Consider the following 17,806-nt stretch of genomic DNA (forward strand, 5'->3'; position numbering starts at 1 on the left):
AATTATTTTCTTTCTCTAAGAAAACTGGATGTTCTTCTTAGAGTATATTTTAAGGTATTAAAGATAGCTGAGGCATTAATTCCTAATAAAATAAAACAACTTGGAAGTTTATTTGTTCTGATTGTTTCTTACCTTTTTATTTTAAAATGCTGCCTGTAATGTGGCCTTTTCGTCTGACTTTTGTTTCACTTAAGGTACTGTATACAGACAGGTTAATTATTTCTTTCCTTTAGAGTGTGAAATTAAAAAAATATTCAATAGTAATATCTTGACCCTAACTAGGGGGAGAACTACCTTGATTTTCCATCATTCATCTTATAATTGCATTTAAAAGTTCATTCGCTCTTTAAACACATTTGTGCGTAGTAAGATGACTGACTCTAGAGTCAGAATGTCTGATGTTGTGTCTAACTTCTACCCCCTTTAGTAGCAGTGTGAAGTTGAGCAAGTGACCTAACCATTTGGTGCCTCAGTTTCCCTTTTTGTAAAGTAGGATTACATAATAATACTATTACGTATAATTCTATTAGTACCTATCTGTAGGGTTGCTGTGGGGATTAAATGAGACTTGTTAAGTGCTTAGGACAGTGCCTGGACAATTGTGTAGTATAGGCTTTTGATTTCTAGTGGTATTTATATGGTATGTAAGTATAAACGTTACATGTTAGATGATGGAGTTTAAATATTCAGGAGTTTATTATACACATTTTTTTTCAACAAGCAAATTTAAAGAGGGTATTTTAAAGTATGCTAATGTCATCAAAGTAAATGCCTTCAACAGAGTAAATTCTTTGGGATGGGTGGTTTGGATAGGGGAATTCTAAGAATGGTTTGTTTCAAGGGTGTTTTTTAGATGCTTATGGAAGTGGTTTTCTTTTTTTAGACTCCTTATCCTGGAATGGAACAACCTCCACACCATCCTTACTATCAGCACCATGCTCCACCTCCTCAAGCTCATCCCCCTTATTCAGGACATCACCCAGTACCACATGAAGCAAGATACAGAGATAAACGAGTAGTAAGTGCACAAGAAGGCAAAAGCGTGAGGGAACTACTTAGAATTCTGTAGATAATTTAAATGTGGGGGACACCGATTTAGTGGAAAAGACCCTGATGCTGGGAAAGATTGAGGGCAAGAGGAAAAGGGCAACAGAGGATGAGATAGTTGGATGGCATCCCAACTCAATGGACATGAGTTTGAGTAACCTCCGGGAGATGGTGAAGGACAGAGAAGCCTGGTGTGCTGCAGTCCATGGGGTCAAAAAGAGTCTGACATGACTTAGTGACTGAACAACAACCAGATTATGTTGATTAATAGAAAATATTCCTACCGCAGATTGTTTAGGCTAATCCCTTTGATTGTTTAAGTGGATTATTTTTGAGTTAATATTTCTGGGTCTTCAATATAATAGTTGGGCTGAGTTTGTTTATTAAATGCCAAACACATGGTGACTCTGCTGGGCTACATAAACTTCTTTTTATCTTCCCACATGATGAAGAGCATGCATGTCTGAGAACCAGCCAGAGCAGTAGTTTCCTATCTTTGAGATAATTTCATCTGTCATTTATTTCCTTATGTCATGAAGTTATTAATCCTTCAAAATAAAGTCACACTAGGACCATTAATATTTAGTAAAACAATCTGAGAATTCTAACAAACAGATTTTTGGAGAAGGAAATGGCAACCCACTCCAGTATTCTTGCCTGGAAAAGCCTGTATGCAGTTCATGGAGTCACAAAAAGAGTCGGACGTGACTTCACAACTGAACAGCAGTAGACTTTTTAGTAGTTTTTTTTTTTTTTCCTACCACTCGAAGAAGTATACAGCCAGTGTATGATGAAATCTTAGTTGAATAGCTAGGTTGTGTTTTTAAAAATGCCTATTTTAAATGATCACATTATTTTCAAAAGAAGTTTTTCTGAGACTCTTTTACCAAAATATTCTTGTCCTTTTTAGCAGGTTGTGCTTCATGCACCATTATATAGTAGCTTTCTGGTTAATATATATGTGTAATATATTTTGTATTTATTTAATTGCTTTTTTTTAATATATGAAAGGTAGTGTAAAAGTTTGAATCTTATAAGCTGACTTTTGAAGAAACAAAGTTCAGTAAGTAAAGATGAGAACTGAAAGAGGAACTCTACAACAGGGGTCAAGCTTAGTAGTAGCCACAGTGACAACCTTGCACCTCACTTAGTTGCTTATCTTACCCTTCACTGTCCTCCTCAGCCTTATGTATAATATTAGCTCTCTGTGAAATAGATTTCACAGTCTTATTGCAGTACATATTTTTTAAAAATTCTGTCAAATTCCATGAATTGTTGTTAACAGTGATTTAGTTTGAAAGAAAATCAAGAATGGAAGAATTCCTAATTTCACCTTTAGAGGGCGGAGTTGGTTTGCTTTAGTTTGTAGACTCAAAGGAGGAAAAATTAAGGAGAATCCACCTGTTGCAGAAAAACACTGACATTTAGCATAGGTGGCCCCATGTATTGATGTTATTGATCATGTGGTTGGAGGTCATCATTAGGTGGTTATTTTGGCATAAATCTTATTAAAGAGATTGGGTAGAGAAATTAAAAACTGACTACAAGAAATGATTTTTTTAATGAGATCTGAGTAAATCATCTGTTGTGTCTAATTAGTAAGCCATCAGAATCCTTTTTCTAAACAGTGTCAAAATTGCTGTGAATTAATGCATTAGGGTATTTCTTTAGATTCTTCTCTCTACCAGACAATAATTATCGTAAATGGACTCATAAATTCCATTTGATTTTTGACATACTTTATCCATTTCTTACCTTTTCTAGCATGATTATGATATGAGGGTGGATGATTTCCTTCGTCGAACACAGGCTGTTGTCAGTGGCCGGAGAAGTAGACCCCGTGAAAGAGATCGGGAGCGAGAACGAGACCGCCCTAGAGATAACAGAAGAGACAGAGAGCGAGATAGAGGACGTGATAGAGAAAGAGAAAGAGAGCGATTATGTGATCGGGACAGAGACCGAGGGGAGAGAGGTAGATACAGGAGATAATGCGCTTTTGGAAGCACTGATTGTTTAAAGATACAGAATCTTGTATTTTTCTTTTTGTGTGTGTTTACAAGTAGTAAATTTATTTTCAACTGTCTACTTAAAGTTCATTGTGTAGAAGGATTTATTATGACCCTCTTTGTTCCAAGCATGCAGTATAATAAGAACTGGAAAAACTCAAATCCTCCAAAAATGCACAGTTGACAGTTTGAGTTGACACGTTTATTGGGACAGAATGGAACAGTCCAAGAATGTAGATACTGATTCAGTCTCTGTAAATCTTCATCTGCTTATAGGATGTTCCTCCTAGAGTTACTTTTTGTTCAGTTTCTTTCTTTTGGATCTTGATTGATGACTGCCATGATATTTTGCTTTGATGTATTTCTAAATGTAGTTGCACACGGTTCAGTAAAAATAATGCTGCTATCAAGTATGCAAATATTGAAGTATGATGGTTTGACTCTATGGCAGTGTTGTAGCAGCCTCTTGGTTTCTCCCTTTCCCTCTTTTTTTTAATCTTAAAAAGTCACTTTTTATTTTTCTTCGTCTTCAATGATGAGAGCAATATTAAGAAGACATTGCTATCTAATTTTTAATCTTTTTAGATAGGAAAACTTCCTATGTTCAGTAGCATGGTTGATGCTATTGGTTTAGCCTTCTCCTCCAAACTGTATACATTGGCTTGGAATGTTCACAACTTGCGTGTGTGGCAGCGGAAGATAATTCCCATATTCTACATTGCTACTGTTTTGTATAAAATAAATTGGTAAAGATTGACACTTATCTCTTGTGTTTCTTTCTTGTCTGAAGGCAAGTTTGTTTTCTTGTGTATGATGTATGTGTTGGCCAAAAAGTTCATTTGGGTGTTTTATATGATGTTATGGAAAGACCCAAATGAACTTTTTGACCAACCTATTAGTGGACATAAAAGAATGCTTTGTGCTTAGAAATTGTGGGAACCCCATTTGTCTTTTTTTGTATTTTATCAAAAATGATTAACCTAAGTCAATTATATATAAATGCTTACTTTTATTTCTAATGTAAGAACTAATGGTACACAGTGGAATTTCATTGATATTTTGGTTAAGATATTCATTTGGTAGCATTTTTGGATCTACTTTGGTTACAGGATTATTTTTTTTCAGGTTTTGTGTTCATCTTTGATAAGTTAGATATTTCTTATTTTACTTTTAAAATACACCTTTAAAATTAGCCCATATCATTTGTTACTTAAGTTGATCATTAATCCCTCTCAGTAGTAACAAGCTATATAAAATATAGTTTATAAGAGATTTTTAAATTTTTTTCATAAATCCACACATTTATTTACTTTTTAGTAAGTTTAAATACTTGAAGGGTGCAACATCACACAGAATCTGTGTCCAGTAGCAGGAAGATTACTAAGGAATTTGGTACGAACCTTGCTGCTATTTCTATGAGCATGAGTTACCTTTCCCCAGATTACTCTGGTTTTGTTAGGTTATGTGCCAGGAGTTACTGTGGTGTTCTCTGCTTTGTACACATAAGCAGATCTCTTGCCTAGATAGAATTCATCCCAAGCATATACACCTTCAATTTTCAGCAGAGTAGTGTGCACCTTCTGGTTCCATAGACCCTGCTTTAGCCAGCAAAAATGGCCTTGTACCCCAGCCTTCCAGACATATCTGTCGTTTTAGACATCCTGTTCCCAGCAGGCCTCCACAGGGTCCTAGATGGCTGAAAGAGCTGTATTTTAAGTTACCATTTTGGCCTTTGTTATGTTGAATATTTAAATATTTGTGATATTTGCATGTTTGATCACATTTTTTCATTTTCATACCCTGTCATAATTCTGTAGTAGATCATGTTTATAATTTTAGTGTCTAAAGAACACAAGAACTTTACCACGGATCGATTTTTAAAACCGTCAGTTTACTGCTTTCATATTCTCACTGACTTATAGAATATTTTTCCATGCTCTCCCAATTAGTATTTAGGTTGGTGCAAAAGTAATTGTGGTTTTGCATTGCTGAACTTTGTCGTTTGATATTGAAATAAATTCTTAAATAAATGTTATGTTATATATCATTTTAGCACATTTCTTGCTTTATGTTTTTGCTGAAGATCTATTGCTGTTTAATTTAGACTAGAGAAATGATGTTAGACAAAAAGCAAAATCAAGCGATTTTCTAATTCGAGTTCAAAATGGCTTTTATGCAACAACCAGCTGTGGTTGGACCAAGAAGCTCCAAAACACTTCCCAAAGCCAAACTTGTACCCCCAAAAGGTGTTGGTTACTGGTGGTCTGTTGTCAGTCTGATCCACTACAGCTTTCTGGATCCTGGCAAAACCATTACATCCAAGAAGTAAGCTCAGCAGATCAATGAGCTGCACTGAAAAGGTCAACAATGTCTGACTGCTCAACCAATGCTTCAGAAGTTGAAAAAATTGGGCTATGAAGTTTTGCCTCATCTACCGTATTCACCTGGCCTCTTGCCAACTACCGCTTCTTCAAGCATTTTACAACTTTTTGCAGGGAAAATGCTTCTACAACCAGCAGGAGGTAGAATATGCTTTCCAAGAGTTCATTGAATCCTGAAGCATGGATTTTTGTGCTACAGGAATAAGCAAACTTGTTTCTCATTGGCAAAAATGTGTTGATTGCAGTGGTTCATATTTTGATTAATAAAGATGTGTTTGAGTCTAGTTATAATGATTTAAAATTCACAGTCCAAAACCACAGTTAACATTTATACCAGCCTAATAGATATATATTGTTCAGTTGCTCAGTTGTGTCTAGCTCTTTGTGACCCCATGGATTGCAGCATACCAGGCATTCCTGTTCTTCACCATCTCCCAGAGTTTGCTCAAAAACTCATGTCCATTGAATTGGTGATGCAGTCCATTTATCTCATCCGTTGTCGTCCCCTTCTCCTGCCTTTCAGTCTTTCAAAAAAAAGATTTATTTTAAATCTCTGCACTGGGGTTGAGAAGAAAGAACACTTCTGTGTTAAGAAACCTGGATTCTGAATCAGCATTGTTTTTGATTAAACCAATTGGTAATAAATTTCACTAACGTTTTGTTCATATTCATCAGTACATTTTACAAGTTAATATCAGTTCAGTTGCTCAGTCGTGTCGGACTCTTTGTGACCCCATGAACTGCAGCACGCCAGGCCTCCCTGTCCATCACCAACTCCTGCAGTTTACTCAAACTCATGTCCATTGAGTTGGTGATGCCATCCAACCATCTCTTCCTCTGTTGTCCCCTTCTCCTCCCGCCTTCAATTTTTCCCAGCATCAAGATATGTGTACATATATTTAATTCATTTACCCAACCATCATAAAAATTTTTACTTCTATCCATATCAGCTGTATTTTTAATCTCAATCCCTCCACTGAGGAACTGTGACCACTATCTTTTGCTTTAGAAAAAGCTTTGCTTTTCTCTTCATCTTCTTCCTTTACTGCAGATTCTCTTATTTCTCTCTTTGCCAGCACTTTGGCAGTGCTAAATTGCTAGTCTGATGGGATGACATGAACCTTGACCTTGACCAAACTACCTTACCCTTGTCAGTTAGTGGTTATCACTAACACTGAGTTCCACCCCCCTAAATTTTAGGCACCCCTCTGCATCCTGGGGCTTCCCAGGTTCCATTCCTGGGTCAGGAAGATCCCCTGGAGAAAGGTATGGCAGCCCATTCCAGTATTCTTGCCTGGAGAATCCCTTGGACAGAGGACCTTGGCAGGCTACAGTCCGTGAGGTTGCAAAGAGTCGGATATGACTGATAGACTTTAGCACACAGCATAGCACGCTGCATCCTGAGTCTCAGATTAATCCCTTCTTTCCCTGTCTGTAACTATGATCCTGGGATCAGGGTCTGTTGTCCCCTCTAACAGTTACTATTTTCTTTGCCCCCCGTGTCACTGGTATGAGGAGTCCGGAATGTGATATTCATAGCTTTATGTTCAGTGGTGACTTTACTGTGACCCTGATAGAACTGTCTTCACCACCGTACCCCCAGAAGCAGAACCTAGAAGAACCTGGGTATTGAGCATTTTCAGGCTTCCTCCACCAACCCAAGTTTCAAGAGTTCCCCATTTTTCTATTTAGACCCTGACTTTGGTAGGAAAACTGTTGAGGTTGTGAGTTGAGTCTTCTCTGTAGACTTCTATCTTTGTAATTATATTCTAAGCCTGGTTTTCTGCTGCGGCAGAAGAAAGAGTCTAAACACTGCCAAGGAGAACTTCTGACTTGCACAGAGTATTTTGATTTGATGTCTACTTAAAGTGAGTCTGTCATTTACAAGACTTCTAAAACTTTTTGTTTGTTTAAAAAAACCCATGTCGCTCTCTAAACTTATTACCAATAGTAATTTCCACATAGGCATTATCTGGTGACTCAGGTGGTAAAGAATCTGCCTGCAACGCAGGAGACCTGGATTCCATTCCTGGGTCAAGAAGATCCCCTGGAAAAGGGAATGTCTACCCGCTCCGGTATTCTTGCCTGGAGAATTCCATGGACAAACGAGCCTGGCAGGCTAGTTGCAAAGAGTTGGACATGACTGACTAACACTTTTACAGTGTACTGTCCATAAATCAATACTTCTCCACACACCTCACCGGTTGTACGATTCTTATAAATTGTAATGTTACCAAATGCTAGGAACTCTTAAGTGTTGCACATGTCATTAGGAGTGAGATTGTTATTGCTAGTTATCAATGAGTTAGCCAGTTCCCACATCTTATCGTGCAGGTCTGCTTTTTAGAGCCAGTTCTGGTACAGCCTATCTCAGTATATTCTCAGAAAACAGAGCCTGAGATAAGGATCAGAAAGTAGTAGTTTATTTTGAGAAATCCTAGGGTACAGGAGTACGGAACAGGAAAGGATGAAACAGGAAGCGAGAAAAGTTAGTACACATATTACAAAGCTAATGAGCAAGTGGAACATAAGTCCACTGGGACCCAGTAAGAAGCCATGTAGAAAATCACATGGTAAATTAAGGCCAGCACACAACACACACACACACATAGACATACATACCAGAATAAACATAATGAACAAATGAGAATTTTAAAAAATAAAGTTTAACCTTATTTAGTAACCTGTAGTAACATGTAGCGGAGAAGGCAATGGCAAGCCACTCCAGTCCTATTGCCTAGAAAATCCCATGGATGGAGCAGCCTGGTAGGCTGCAGTCCGTGGGGTCGCTAAGGGTCGGACACGACTGAGCGACTTCACTTTCACTTTTCATTTTCACACATTGGAGAAGGAAATGGCAACCCACTCCAGTGTTCTTGCCTGGAGAATCCCAGGGATGGGGAAGCCTGGTGGGCTTCCGTCTACGGGGTCACACAGAGTCAGACACGACTGAAGTGACTTACCAGCAGCAGCGGTAACATGTAGAATATCACAAATGACCACCTGAGCGATGGGAGAGGGCTCCTATTCAACATTCTGCTAGATTATGCTTGTGTGAGATGAGTTCCTTCAGCAGTTCCATACAGTAGTGTTAAAGAAGCTCTTGTGAAGGAAGTGAGAGATTTGTGCTATCAAATTATAACTGCAGAAGCTCCTTGGCACAGCAAAAGCTAGTGAGCAAAATGGGTTAAAAGGTAGGAGATAGGACATCAGTTCAGTCGCTCAGTTGTGTCTGACTCTTTGCGACCCCATGAATCACAGCATGCCAGGCCTCCCTGTCCATCACCAACTCCTGGAGTTCACTCAAACTCATGTCCATCGAGCTGGTGATGCCATCCAGCCATCTCATTCTCTTGTCGTCCCCGTCTCCTGCCCCCAATCCCTCCCAGCATCAGACTCTTTTCCAGTGAGTCAACTCGTCGCATGAGGTGGCCAAAGTATTGGATTTCAGTTTTAGCATCATCCTTCCAATGAACACCCAGGACTGATCTCCTTTAGGATGGACTGGTTGGATCTCCTTGCAGTCCAAGGGACTCTCAAGAGTCTTCTCCAGCACCACAGTTCAAAAGCATCAATTCTTCGGCGATTAGCTTTCTTCACAGTCCAACTCTCACATCCATACATGACCACGGGAAAAACCATAGCCTTGACTAGACGGACCTTTGTTGGCAAAGTAATGTCTCTGCTTTTTAATATGCTATCTAGGTTGGTCATAACTTTCCTTCCAAGGAGTAAGCGTCTTTTAATTTCATGGCTGCAGTCAGCATCTGCAGTGATTTTGGAGCCCCCAAAATAAAATCTGACACTGCTTCCACTCTTTCCCCATCTATTTCCCATTAAGTGATGGGACCAGATGCCATGATCGTTGTTTTCTGAATGTTGAGCTTCAAGCCAACCTTTTCACTCTCCTCTTTCACCTTCATCAAGAGGCCTTTGAGTTCTTCACTTTCTGCCATAAGGGTGGTGTCATCTGCATATCTGAGGTTATTGATATTTCTCCCAGCAATCTTGACTCCAGCTTGTGCTTCTTCCAGCCCAGCATTCCTCATGATGTACTCTGCATAGAGGTTAAATAAGCAGGGTGACAATATATAACCTTGATGTACTCCTTTTCCTGTTTGGAACCAGCCTTGTTCCATGTCCAGTTCTAACTGTTGCTTCCTGACCTGCATACAGGTTTCTCAAGAGGCAGGTCAGGTGGTCTGGTATTCCCATCTCTTTCAGAATTTTCCAGTTTATTGTGATCCAAACAGTCAAAGGCTTTGGCACAAGAGCGCTCCCTTTTTCCTCATTTCATTTTGCAGTAATTATGAAATATTTTTGACTACGTCTGAGGTTACTAAATAAGGTTAAAAACAAATTCTCATTTGTTTATTGTGTTTGTTCTGGTATGTGTGTCTGTGTGTGCATGTGTCTGTGTGTGCGTGTGTGTGTGTTGTGTGCTGGCCTTAATCTGCCATTTTATAAGCTATCCATAAATGTTTTCTGATCTTTGCTTGTCTCTTTGTATTTAAGAATGAGCAACAGATGAACGAAATCACTGGGATCACTCTGTACCTGTAAAGAATTTATTAACTTTCTGGCTTTGAGTTTTATGCTGAGTTCATATTACTAGACATTACTCAAGGGACCCGTACATGTCAGAATGAGAAAGGATTTACTTTGATGTGTTACACTGATTTTAGGTACTCTATTTCTCCCTGGACAATTTTTCAACTTCATTACAAAAGAACTAATTCTGGGAGTTGGGGGTTGGAAAATGGGGGTAGGTAGAATGTAGAAATCACAGTATAACAGTATTCAGTTCAGTTCAGTTCAGTCGATCAGTCGTGTCCGACTCTCCGTGACCCCATGAATCACAGCACGCCAGGCCTCTGTCCATCACCAACTCCCGGAGTACACTCAAACTCATGTCCACAGAGTCGGTGATGCCATCCAGCCATCTCATTCTCGGTCGTCCCCTTCTCCTCCCACCCCCAACCTTTCCCAGCATCAGAGTCTTTTCCAGTGAGGCAACTCGTCGCATGAGGTGGCCAAAGTATTGCAGTTTCAGCTTTAGCATCAGTCCCTCCAATGAACATCCAGGATTGATCTCCTTTAGAATGGACTGGTTGGATCTCCTTGCAGTATAAGGGACTCTCAAGAGTCTTCTCCAACACCACAGTTCGAAAGCATCGATTCTTCGGCGATCAGCCTTCTTCACAGTCCAACTCTCACATCCATACATGACCACGGGAAATTTTTCTATTCTCTGAAACTTCCTGCACCAGGATCCAGTCCAGGTTCATAGATTTCATTTAGTTGTCATATCGTCTTTGTTTCTTTCAATCTTAGATAATCTTTTGGCATTTAGTTGTCATATCTTCTTCAATTCAGTTGCTCAGTCGTGTCTGACTCTTTGTGACCCCATGAACCGCAGCAAGCCAGGCCTGCCTGTCCATCACCAACTCCCTGAGTCCACCCAAACCCGTGTCTTTTGAGTTGGTGATGCCATCCAACCATCTGACCCTCTGTCATCCCCTCCGCCTCCTGCCTTCAATCTTTCCCAGCATCAGGGTCTTTTCCAATGAGTCAGCTCTTTGCCTCAGTTGGCCAAAGTATTGGAGTTTCAGTTTCAACATCAGTCCTTCCAATGAACACCCCAGGACTGATCTCCTTTAGGATGGATCTCCCTGCAGTCCAAGGGATTCGAGTCTTCTCCAACACCACAGTTCAAAAGCATCAATTCTTCAGCGCTCAGCTTTCTTTATAGTCCAGCTCTCACATCCATACATGACTACTGGAAAAACCATAATCTTGACTAGACGGACCTTTGTTGGCAAAGTAATGTCTCTGCTTTTTAATATGCTATCTAGGTTGGTCATAACTTTCCTTCCAAAGAGGAACCATCTTTTAACTTCATGTCTGCAATCACCATCTGCAGTGATTTTGGAGCCCAAAAAAATAAAGTCTAACACTGTTTCCCCTTTTTCCCCCATCTATTTTCTGTGAAGTGATGAGACCAGATGCCATGATCTTAGTTTTCTGAATATTGAGCTTTAAGCCAACTTTTTCACTCTCTTCTTTCACTTTCATCAAGAGGCGTTTTAGTTCTTCACTTTCTGCCATAAGGGTGGTGTCATCTGCATATCTGAGGAAATTGATATTTCTCCCTGCAATCTTGATTCCAGCTTGTGCTTCCTCCAGCCCAGGATTTATCATAATGCACTCTGCATATAAGTTATGTAAGCAGGGTGACAACATACAGCCTTGATGTACTCCTTTTCCTGTTTGGAACCAGTCTGTTGTTCCATGTCCGGTTCTAACTATAGCTTCTTGACCTATATACAGGTTTCTCAGGAGGCAGGTCAGGTGGACTGATATTCCCATCTCTTTCAGAATGTTCCACAGTTTATTGTGATCCACACAGTCAAAGGCTTTGGCACAGTCAATAAAGCAGAAATAGATGTTTTCCTGGAACTCTCGCTTTTTCGATGATCCAGCAGATGTTGGCAATTTGATCTCTGGTTCCTCTGCCTTTTCTAAAACCAGATTAAACATCTGGAAGTTCATTGTTCATGTATTGCTGAAGCGTGGCTTTGAGAATTTTGAGCATTACTAGCGTGTGAGATGAGTGCAATTGTGCAGTAGTTTGAGCATTCTTTGGCATTGCCTTTCTTTGGGACTGGAATGAAAACTGATCTTTTCCAGTCCTGTGGCCTCTGCTGAGTTTTCCAAATTTGCTGGCATATTGAATGCAGCACTTTCACAGCATTATTCTTCAGGATTTGAAATAGCTCAACTGGAATTCCATCACCTCCATTAGCTTTGTTCGTAGTGATGCTTCCTACGGCCCACTTGACTTCACATTCCAGGATGTCTGGCTCTAGGTGAGTGTTCACACCATTGTGATTTTTTTAGTCTCTTTTAATCTTAGATAACTAATCTTTTAATCTTAGATAATCCATTGGTCTCTCTTTTTTCTTTTTGATCTTTCTTAATTTTTACACTTGATAAATTTATTGGACAATTATTTTATAAGACAACCCTCAATTTAGGTTTGCTTGATGTTTACTTATGATTCAATTCAAATTATGTATTTTTGGCAATAATACTGCAGTGATGTGCTATTCTCAGGATATCATTTTCAGGAGACACAGGATATTTCTGTGTCTCACTAATGGTGACACTATGTTTGATCATTTGGATGTTTGCAGGTTTCTGTACTGTAAAATTATTTTTAAAATTTAAAATGAATTCAGTCAGTTCAGTTGCTCAGTCGTGTTCGACTCTTTGCAACCCCATGAATTACAGCATGCCAGGCCTCCCTGTCCATCATCAACTCTCTGAGTCCACCCAATCTCATGTCCATTGAGTCGGTGATGCCATCCAACGATCTCATCCTCTGTCGTCCCCTTCTCCTGCCATCAGTGTTTCCCAACATCAGGCTTTTTTCAAATGAGTCAGCTCTTCGTATCAGGTGGCCAAAATATTGAAGTTTCAGCTTCAACATCAGTCCTTCCAATGAACACCCAGGACTGATCTCCTTTAGGATGGACTGGTTGGCTCTCCTTGCAGTCCAAGGGACTCTTAAGAGTCTTCTCCAATACCACAGTTCAAAAGCATCAATTCTTCAGCCCTCAGCTTTGTTTGTAGTCCAACTCTCACATCCATACATGATTACTGGATAAAACATAGTCTTGACTAGACGGACCTTTGTTGAGAAATTAATGTCTCTGTCTTTTAATATGCTGTCTAGGTTGGTCATAACTTTTCTTCCAAGGAGTAAGCGTCTTTTAATTTCATGTCTGCAGTCAGGATCTGTAGTGATTTTCAAGCCCGGAAAAATAGTCAGCCACTGTTTCCACTGTTTCCCCATCTCTTTGCATGAAGTGATGGGACCAGATGCCATGATCTTTGTTTTCTGAATGTTGAGCTTCAAGCCAACTTTTCACTCTCCTTTTTCACTTTCATCAAGAGGCTCTTTAGTTCTTCTTCACTTTCTGCCATAAGGGTGGTGTCATCTGCATATCTGAGGTTATTGATATTTCTCCCAGCAATCTTGATTCCAGCTTGTGCTTCCTCTCGCCCAGGTTTTCTCATGATCTACTCTGCATATAAGTTAAATAAGCAGGGTGACAATATACAGCCTTGACATACTCCTTTTCCTGTTTAGAACCAGTCTAAATGTCTATGTCTAGTTCTAACTCTTGCTTCCTGACTTGCATACAGGTTTCTCATGAGATAGGTCAGGTGGTTTGGTATTCCCATCTCTTTCAGAATTTTCCACAGTTCATTGTGATCAACACAGTCAAAGGCTTTGGCATAGTCAATAAAGCAGAAATCGATGTTTTTCTGGAGCTCTCTTGCTTTTTTGATTACTTAAAATTATGTATATATTATTAAACATACATTCTAATACTAGCTAAAAATTGATGTAATACTATTAATTTCAATGAAGTAGAATGAAAAATGAGAAGTATGAAACATGATAAGACAGTCATTTCGATGCATAGAAGTAACTAAGAATTAACATAAAAATTGTGAGATTTTAGGACTGATGCTAAAGCTGAAACTCCAATACTTTCCCACCTCTTGCGAAGAGTTGACTCACTGGAAAAGACTCTGATGCTGGGAGAGATTGGGGGTGGGAGGAGAAGGGGATGACAGAGAATATGATGGCTGGATGGCATCACCGACTCGATGGACATGAGTGTGATTGAATTCTGGGAGTTGTTGATGGACAGGGAGGCCTGGCGTGCTGTGATTCATGGGTTTGCAAATAGTTGGACGTGACTGAGCAACTGAACTGAACTGAATGTACTCTTGGAAACTGATAGATCAAGCAAACAAAAAGTAGTATGAAACTTGATTGTCTTGGGAAAAACAAGTTTCATCTGTTGAATTCTGTAGCTCCATATAGAGTATATACATTCTTTTCAATAGCACACACATGAAACATTTGATAAGATTGACCTTGGTCAGGGTCACAAATGAAATCTCAACGAATTCTAAAGTATTTATATGAAATATCTCAAACTTCAGTAAAATTTAAAAAATAATTAAAAGGGAATGTCTTATCTGAAAATGCTGTAATTTGAAAAGATACAATCACTCCAATATTCATAGCAGCACTATTTAGCAAAGACAAGGAAACAACCTAAATATCCACTGGCGGATGAATGGATAAAGATGTGGTGTGCGCTCACACACACACTTACGTAAATATAGTGGAATATTACTCAACCATAAGTGCATGCATGCTCAGTCATATCCTACTCTTTGTGACCTCATCCACTGTAGCCTGCCAAATTCCTTAGTCTATGGAATTTTTCAGGCAAGAATATTGGAGTGGGTTACCATTTCCTACTCCAAGGGCTCTTCCTATCCCAGGGGTTGAATCCAAGTCTGAATTGGCAGCCAGATTCTCTTAACCACTGAGCCACCTGGAAAGCCCCACTTAACCATAAAAAGAATGAAATAATGCCATTCGCAACAACATGGATGGACCTAGAGATTATTGTACTAGGTGAAGTAAGTCAGATAAATATCATATGATATTGTTTATATGTGGAATCTAAAAAATAATACAAATTTATTTACAAAAACAGAAACAGACTCACATAGAAAACAAATCTATGGTTACCAAAGTAGAAGTGAGGGAAAGGATAAATTAGGATTTGGGGATTAGCAGATACAAACTAGAAACTGCTATATATAAAATAGATAACAACAAGGTCCTACTGTATACCACAGGGAGCTGTATTCAATATCTTGTGATAAACTATAATGGAAAAGTATATATATATATATAAATAACTTTGCTGTACACCAGAAATTAACATACCATTGTATGTCAATAAATTTTTTTAGGAAAGCATGTTTAGACTTCAGAGATGAAAGTGCAGTTACGAATGGGTTGGGTGGATTCATGTCAATGTATGGCAAAACCAATACAATATTGTAAAATAAAAAAATAAGTAATTAAAAAGAAAAAGAATGGGGTGGGGTGGGAAGTTGACTATAATATTTAGAAATTCTAGAAATCAGAAATATATTCATTGATTATATGAACTAAAATGGAACTGAATGGATGAACGGAAGAATGGATATGATAAGTTGTAGAGAGAATTGGTGATTTTTCTGTTTTTCTGACTGAACCTTAACAGATAGAGCCTCTAGACCTGAAGGCTCTAGGAGTTTTCAGTAAACTGATTAGAATGTGTGTTTATTTGCTAATACATTACATCATAGCTCTCCTGATTATCTGTGGTGCTTTTAAAGTTCTTGTGTTTCTAATTGTTTTCCTGGCCGTACTTACCTATCCTGTGCTGCTGCTGCTGCTGCTGCTGCTAAGTCACTTCAGTCGTATCCGACTCTGTGGGACCCCATAGACGGAATCCCACCAGGCTCCCCCATCCCTGGGATTCTCCAGGCAAGAACACTGGAGTGGGTTGCCATTTCCTTCTCCAATGTGTGAAAGTGAAAAGTGAAAGTGAAGTCGCTCAGTCGTGTCCGACCCTTAGTGACCCCACGGACCGCAGCCCACCAGGCTCCTCCATCCATGGGATTTTCTAGGCAAGAGTACTGGAGTGGCTTGCCATTGCCTTCTCCTATCCTGTGCTACATTGCATTATTTGTGATCTGATTCAATGTGTTTGCCTTCCTTTGTAACCTGCATGTCCTCATTATGACTGATCAACCCAGCTCCAAAGCTCAACTTCTCTGACCTTGAATTTCTGGTTAATTTTTACCAGTTAATCTGTCTTTTGTGAATCTTGTTTCTTTGCCAGTCACTTTCAGTCATGGTCATCCATGACTCTGGGATTCTAGATTTTCTGATTTTACAAATGACAAATTGACCTTTCATACCTTCTCTAAGCCAAGGAAGAGTCAGTAGAAAAGCACCACAATAGAAAAGGAGTTCAGTACATACAAAAAAGAGTCTTGAATGGATAAAAAACAAAACAACAACAAACCAAAACCACCATACAAAAAAATGGGCAATCATATTAATAGAGATTTGCCAGTTAAATCAATAAAATACTGTATTTCCATATGTTTTGGATTATTTGATTTAATATCCATCATAGAGGAGACACCAATTACCTGGTCACTTTAGTGCTGGTTTGATGGATGTTTGAACAGATTGGTGATAGGTTCAGAGATGAAAGCTTATGTGGACTTTTAGGGTAGGAAAACTTTCCTTCTCTTTTGGGTTCATTGTCTGATCTAATAATTACATAAGACAGATAAACAGGGAAAAACATTTAATTTTGTATATACGAGAGCCCATAAAAAAATATGATACTCAAAGAAATGACCAAACAGGCAGATTTTATACCTTTTAGACAAAGAAAGAATACCTTGATGAAGAATTGACAAGGTAAAGGGGTTTGCCCTTGGCATAGCAAATTCATGAAAAAGTAACAAGTTTTGTTTAAATAGTCTTCTCAGCCCTAAATTCCTTATCTCTGTTGATAAGGATGCCTTCTACTCTGCTGGAATAGAGGGTAGCCTCACAGGGTGATTTATTTCCTGCTATCAGTGGGAACAGAGGAAAGTCAGAGTATCCTTACACCAGTTTTCTCCTAAGTAACTTAACTTGTAACATGCCAGAGTGGCATAGTTTGGGATGGCATATTCTGCTCACCTTCAGGTCCAACATAATAGATTTCCTGTAACCTCGACTGAGCTAGCTATTACGTAGAAAATCTAGTCTACCATACATTTGGACATTAAAGAAGTGACCACCAAGGATGCCGCAGACTCTTATTCATCTTTGTCAGGAGCTCTATCTACTACCACTTCTATGAACTTCATTTTAAAGACAAGCTGTGCCTTTTATTTGGCTTCCCAGGTGGCACAGTGGTAAAGAATCTGCCTGCCAGTGCAGAAGGTACAGGTTCATTCCCTGGATCAAGAAGATCCCCTGGAGAAGGAAATGGCAATCCACTCCAGTATTCTTGCTTAGGAAATCCCGTGGTCAGAGGGGCCTGGCAGACTACAGCCCATTGGATCAGAGTCGTACATGACTGAGCACCTACACATGCCTCTATTCACCTGAATTTTATTATGATGCTGTGCCCAAGGATGCAAAAACCTTTGGGATGTTAATGAATGAAAAATTTGAAGTACTATTGTCTGTTATACCAGTTTTCAATTTATTGTTTCAACTCCAAATTCAGCTTTGTGACACAGACATATCTTACTGTGTTTTGCTTTATTATTTATTAATATGTTTGCTGTGGGTTTGTCATGAATGGCCTTAATTATGTTGAAATATGTTCAGTTGCTCAGTTGTGTCTGACTTTTTTTGCTACCCCACAGACTGTAGCCTGCCAGGCTCTTCTGTTCATGGGATTTTCTCAGCATGAGTACTGAAGTAGGTTG

At 39.1% G+C, this 17,806-nt stretch overlaps 1 protein-coding gene and 1 pseudogene across 5 annotated transcripts in view; one reads left to right on the plus strand and one right to left on the minus strand.

Moving 5' to 3' along the window:
* Positions 1-3,816, plus strand: part of YTHDC1 (YTH N6-methyladenosine RNA binding protein C1) — a 42,680-nt gene extending 38,864 nt beyond the window's left edge. For all 5 annotated transcript variants that reach the window (XM_055434016.2, XM_055434017.2, XM_055434020.2 and 2 more), the window contains 2 exons: positions 884-1,018; positions 2,812-3,816. In XM_055434016.2, coding sequence (XP_055289991.1) covers positions 884-1,018; positions 2,812-3,036 — 360 coding nt within the window. In that variant the 3' untranslated portion in view covers positions 3,037-3,816. The remainder of the gene's footprint in view (positions 1-883; positions 1,019-2,811) is intronic.
* Positions 3,817-4,375: 559 nt separating this feature from the next.
* Positions 4,376-4,695, minus strand: LOC148777870 (large ribosomal subunit protein eL33 pseudogene; annotated as a pseudogene).
* Positions 4,696-17,806: the final 13,111 nt, after the last annotated feature.

The sequence above is a fragment of the Moschus berezovskii genome, chromosome 5 (assembly GCF_049115385.1).
Source record: "Moschus berezovskii isolate FMDL1 chromosome 5, NW_MosBer_1.0, whole genome shotgun sequence".
Lineage (NCBI taxonomy): Eukaryota > Metazoa > Chordata > Mammalia > Artiodactyla > Moschidae > Moschus > Moschus berezovskii.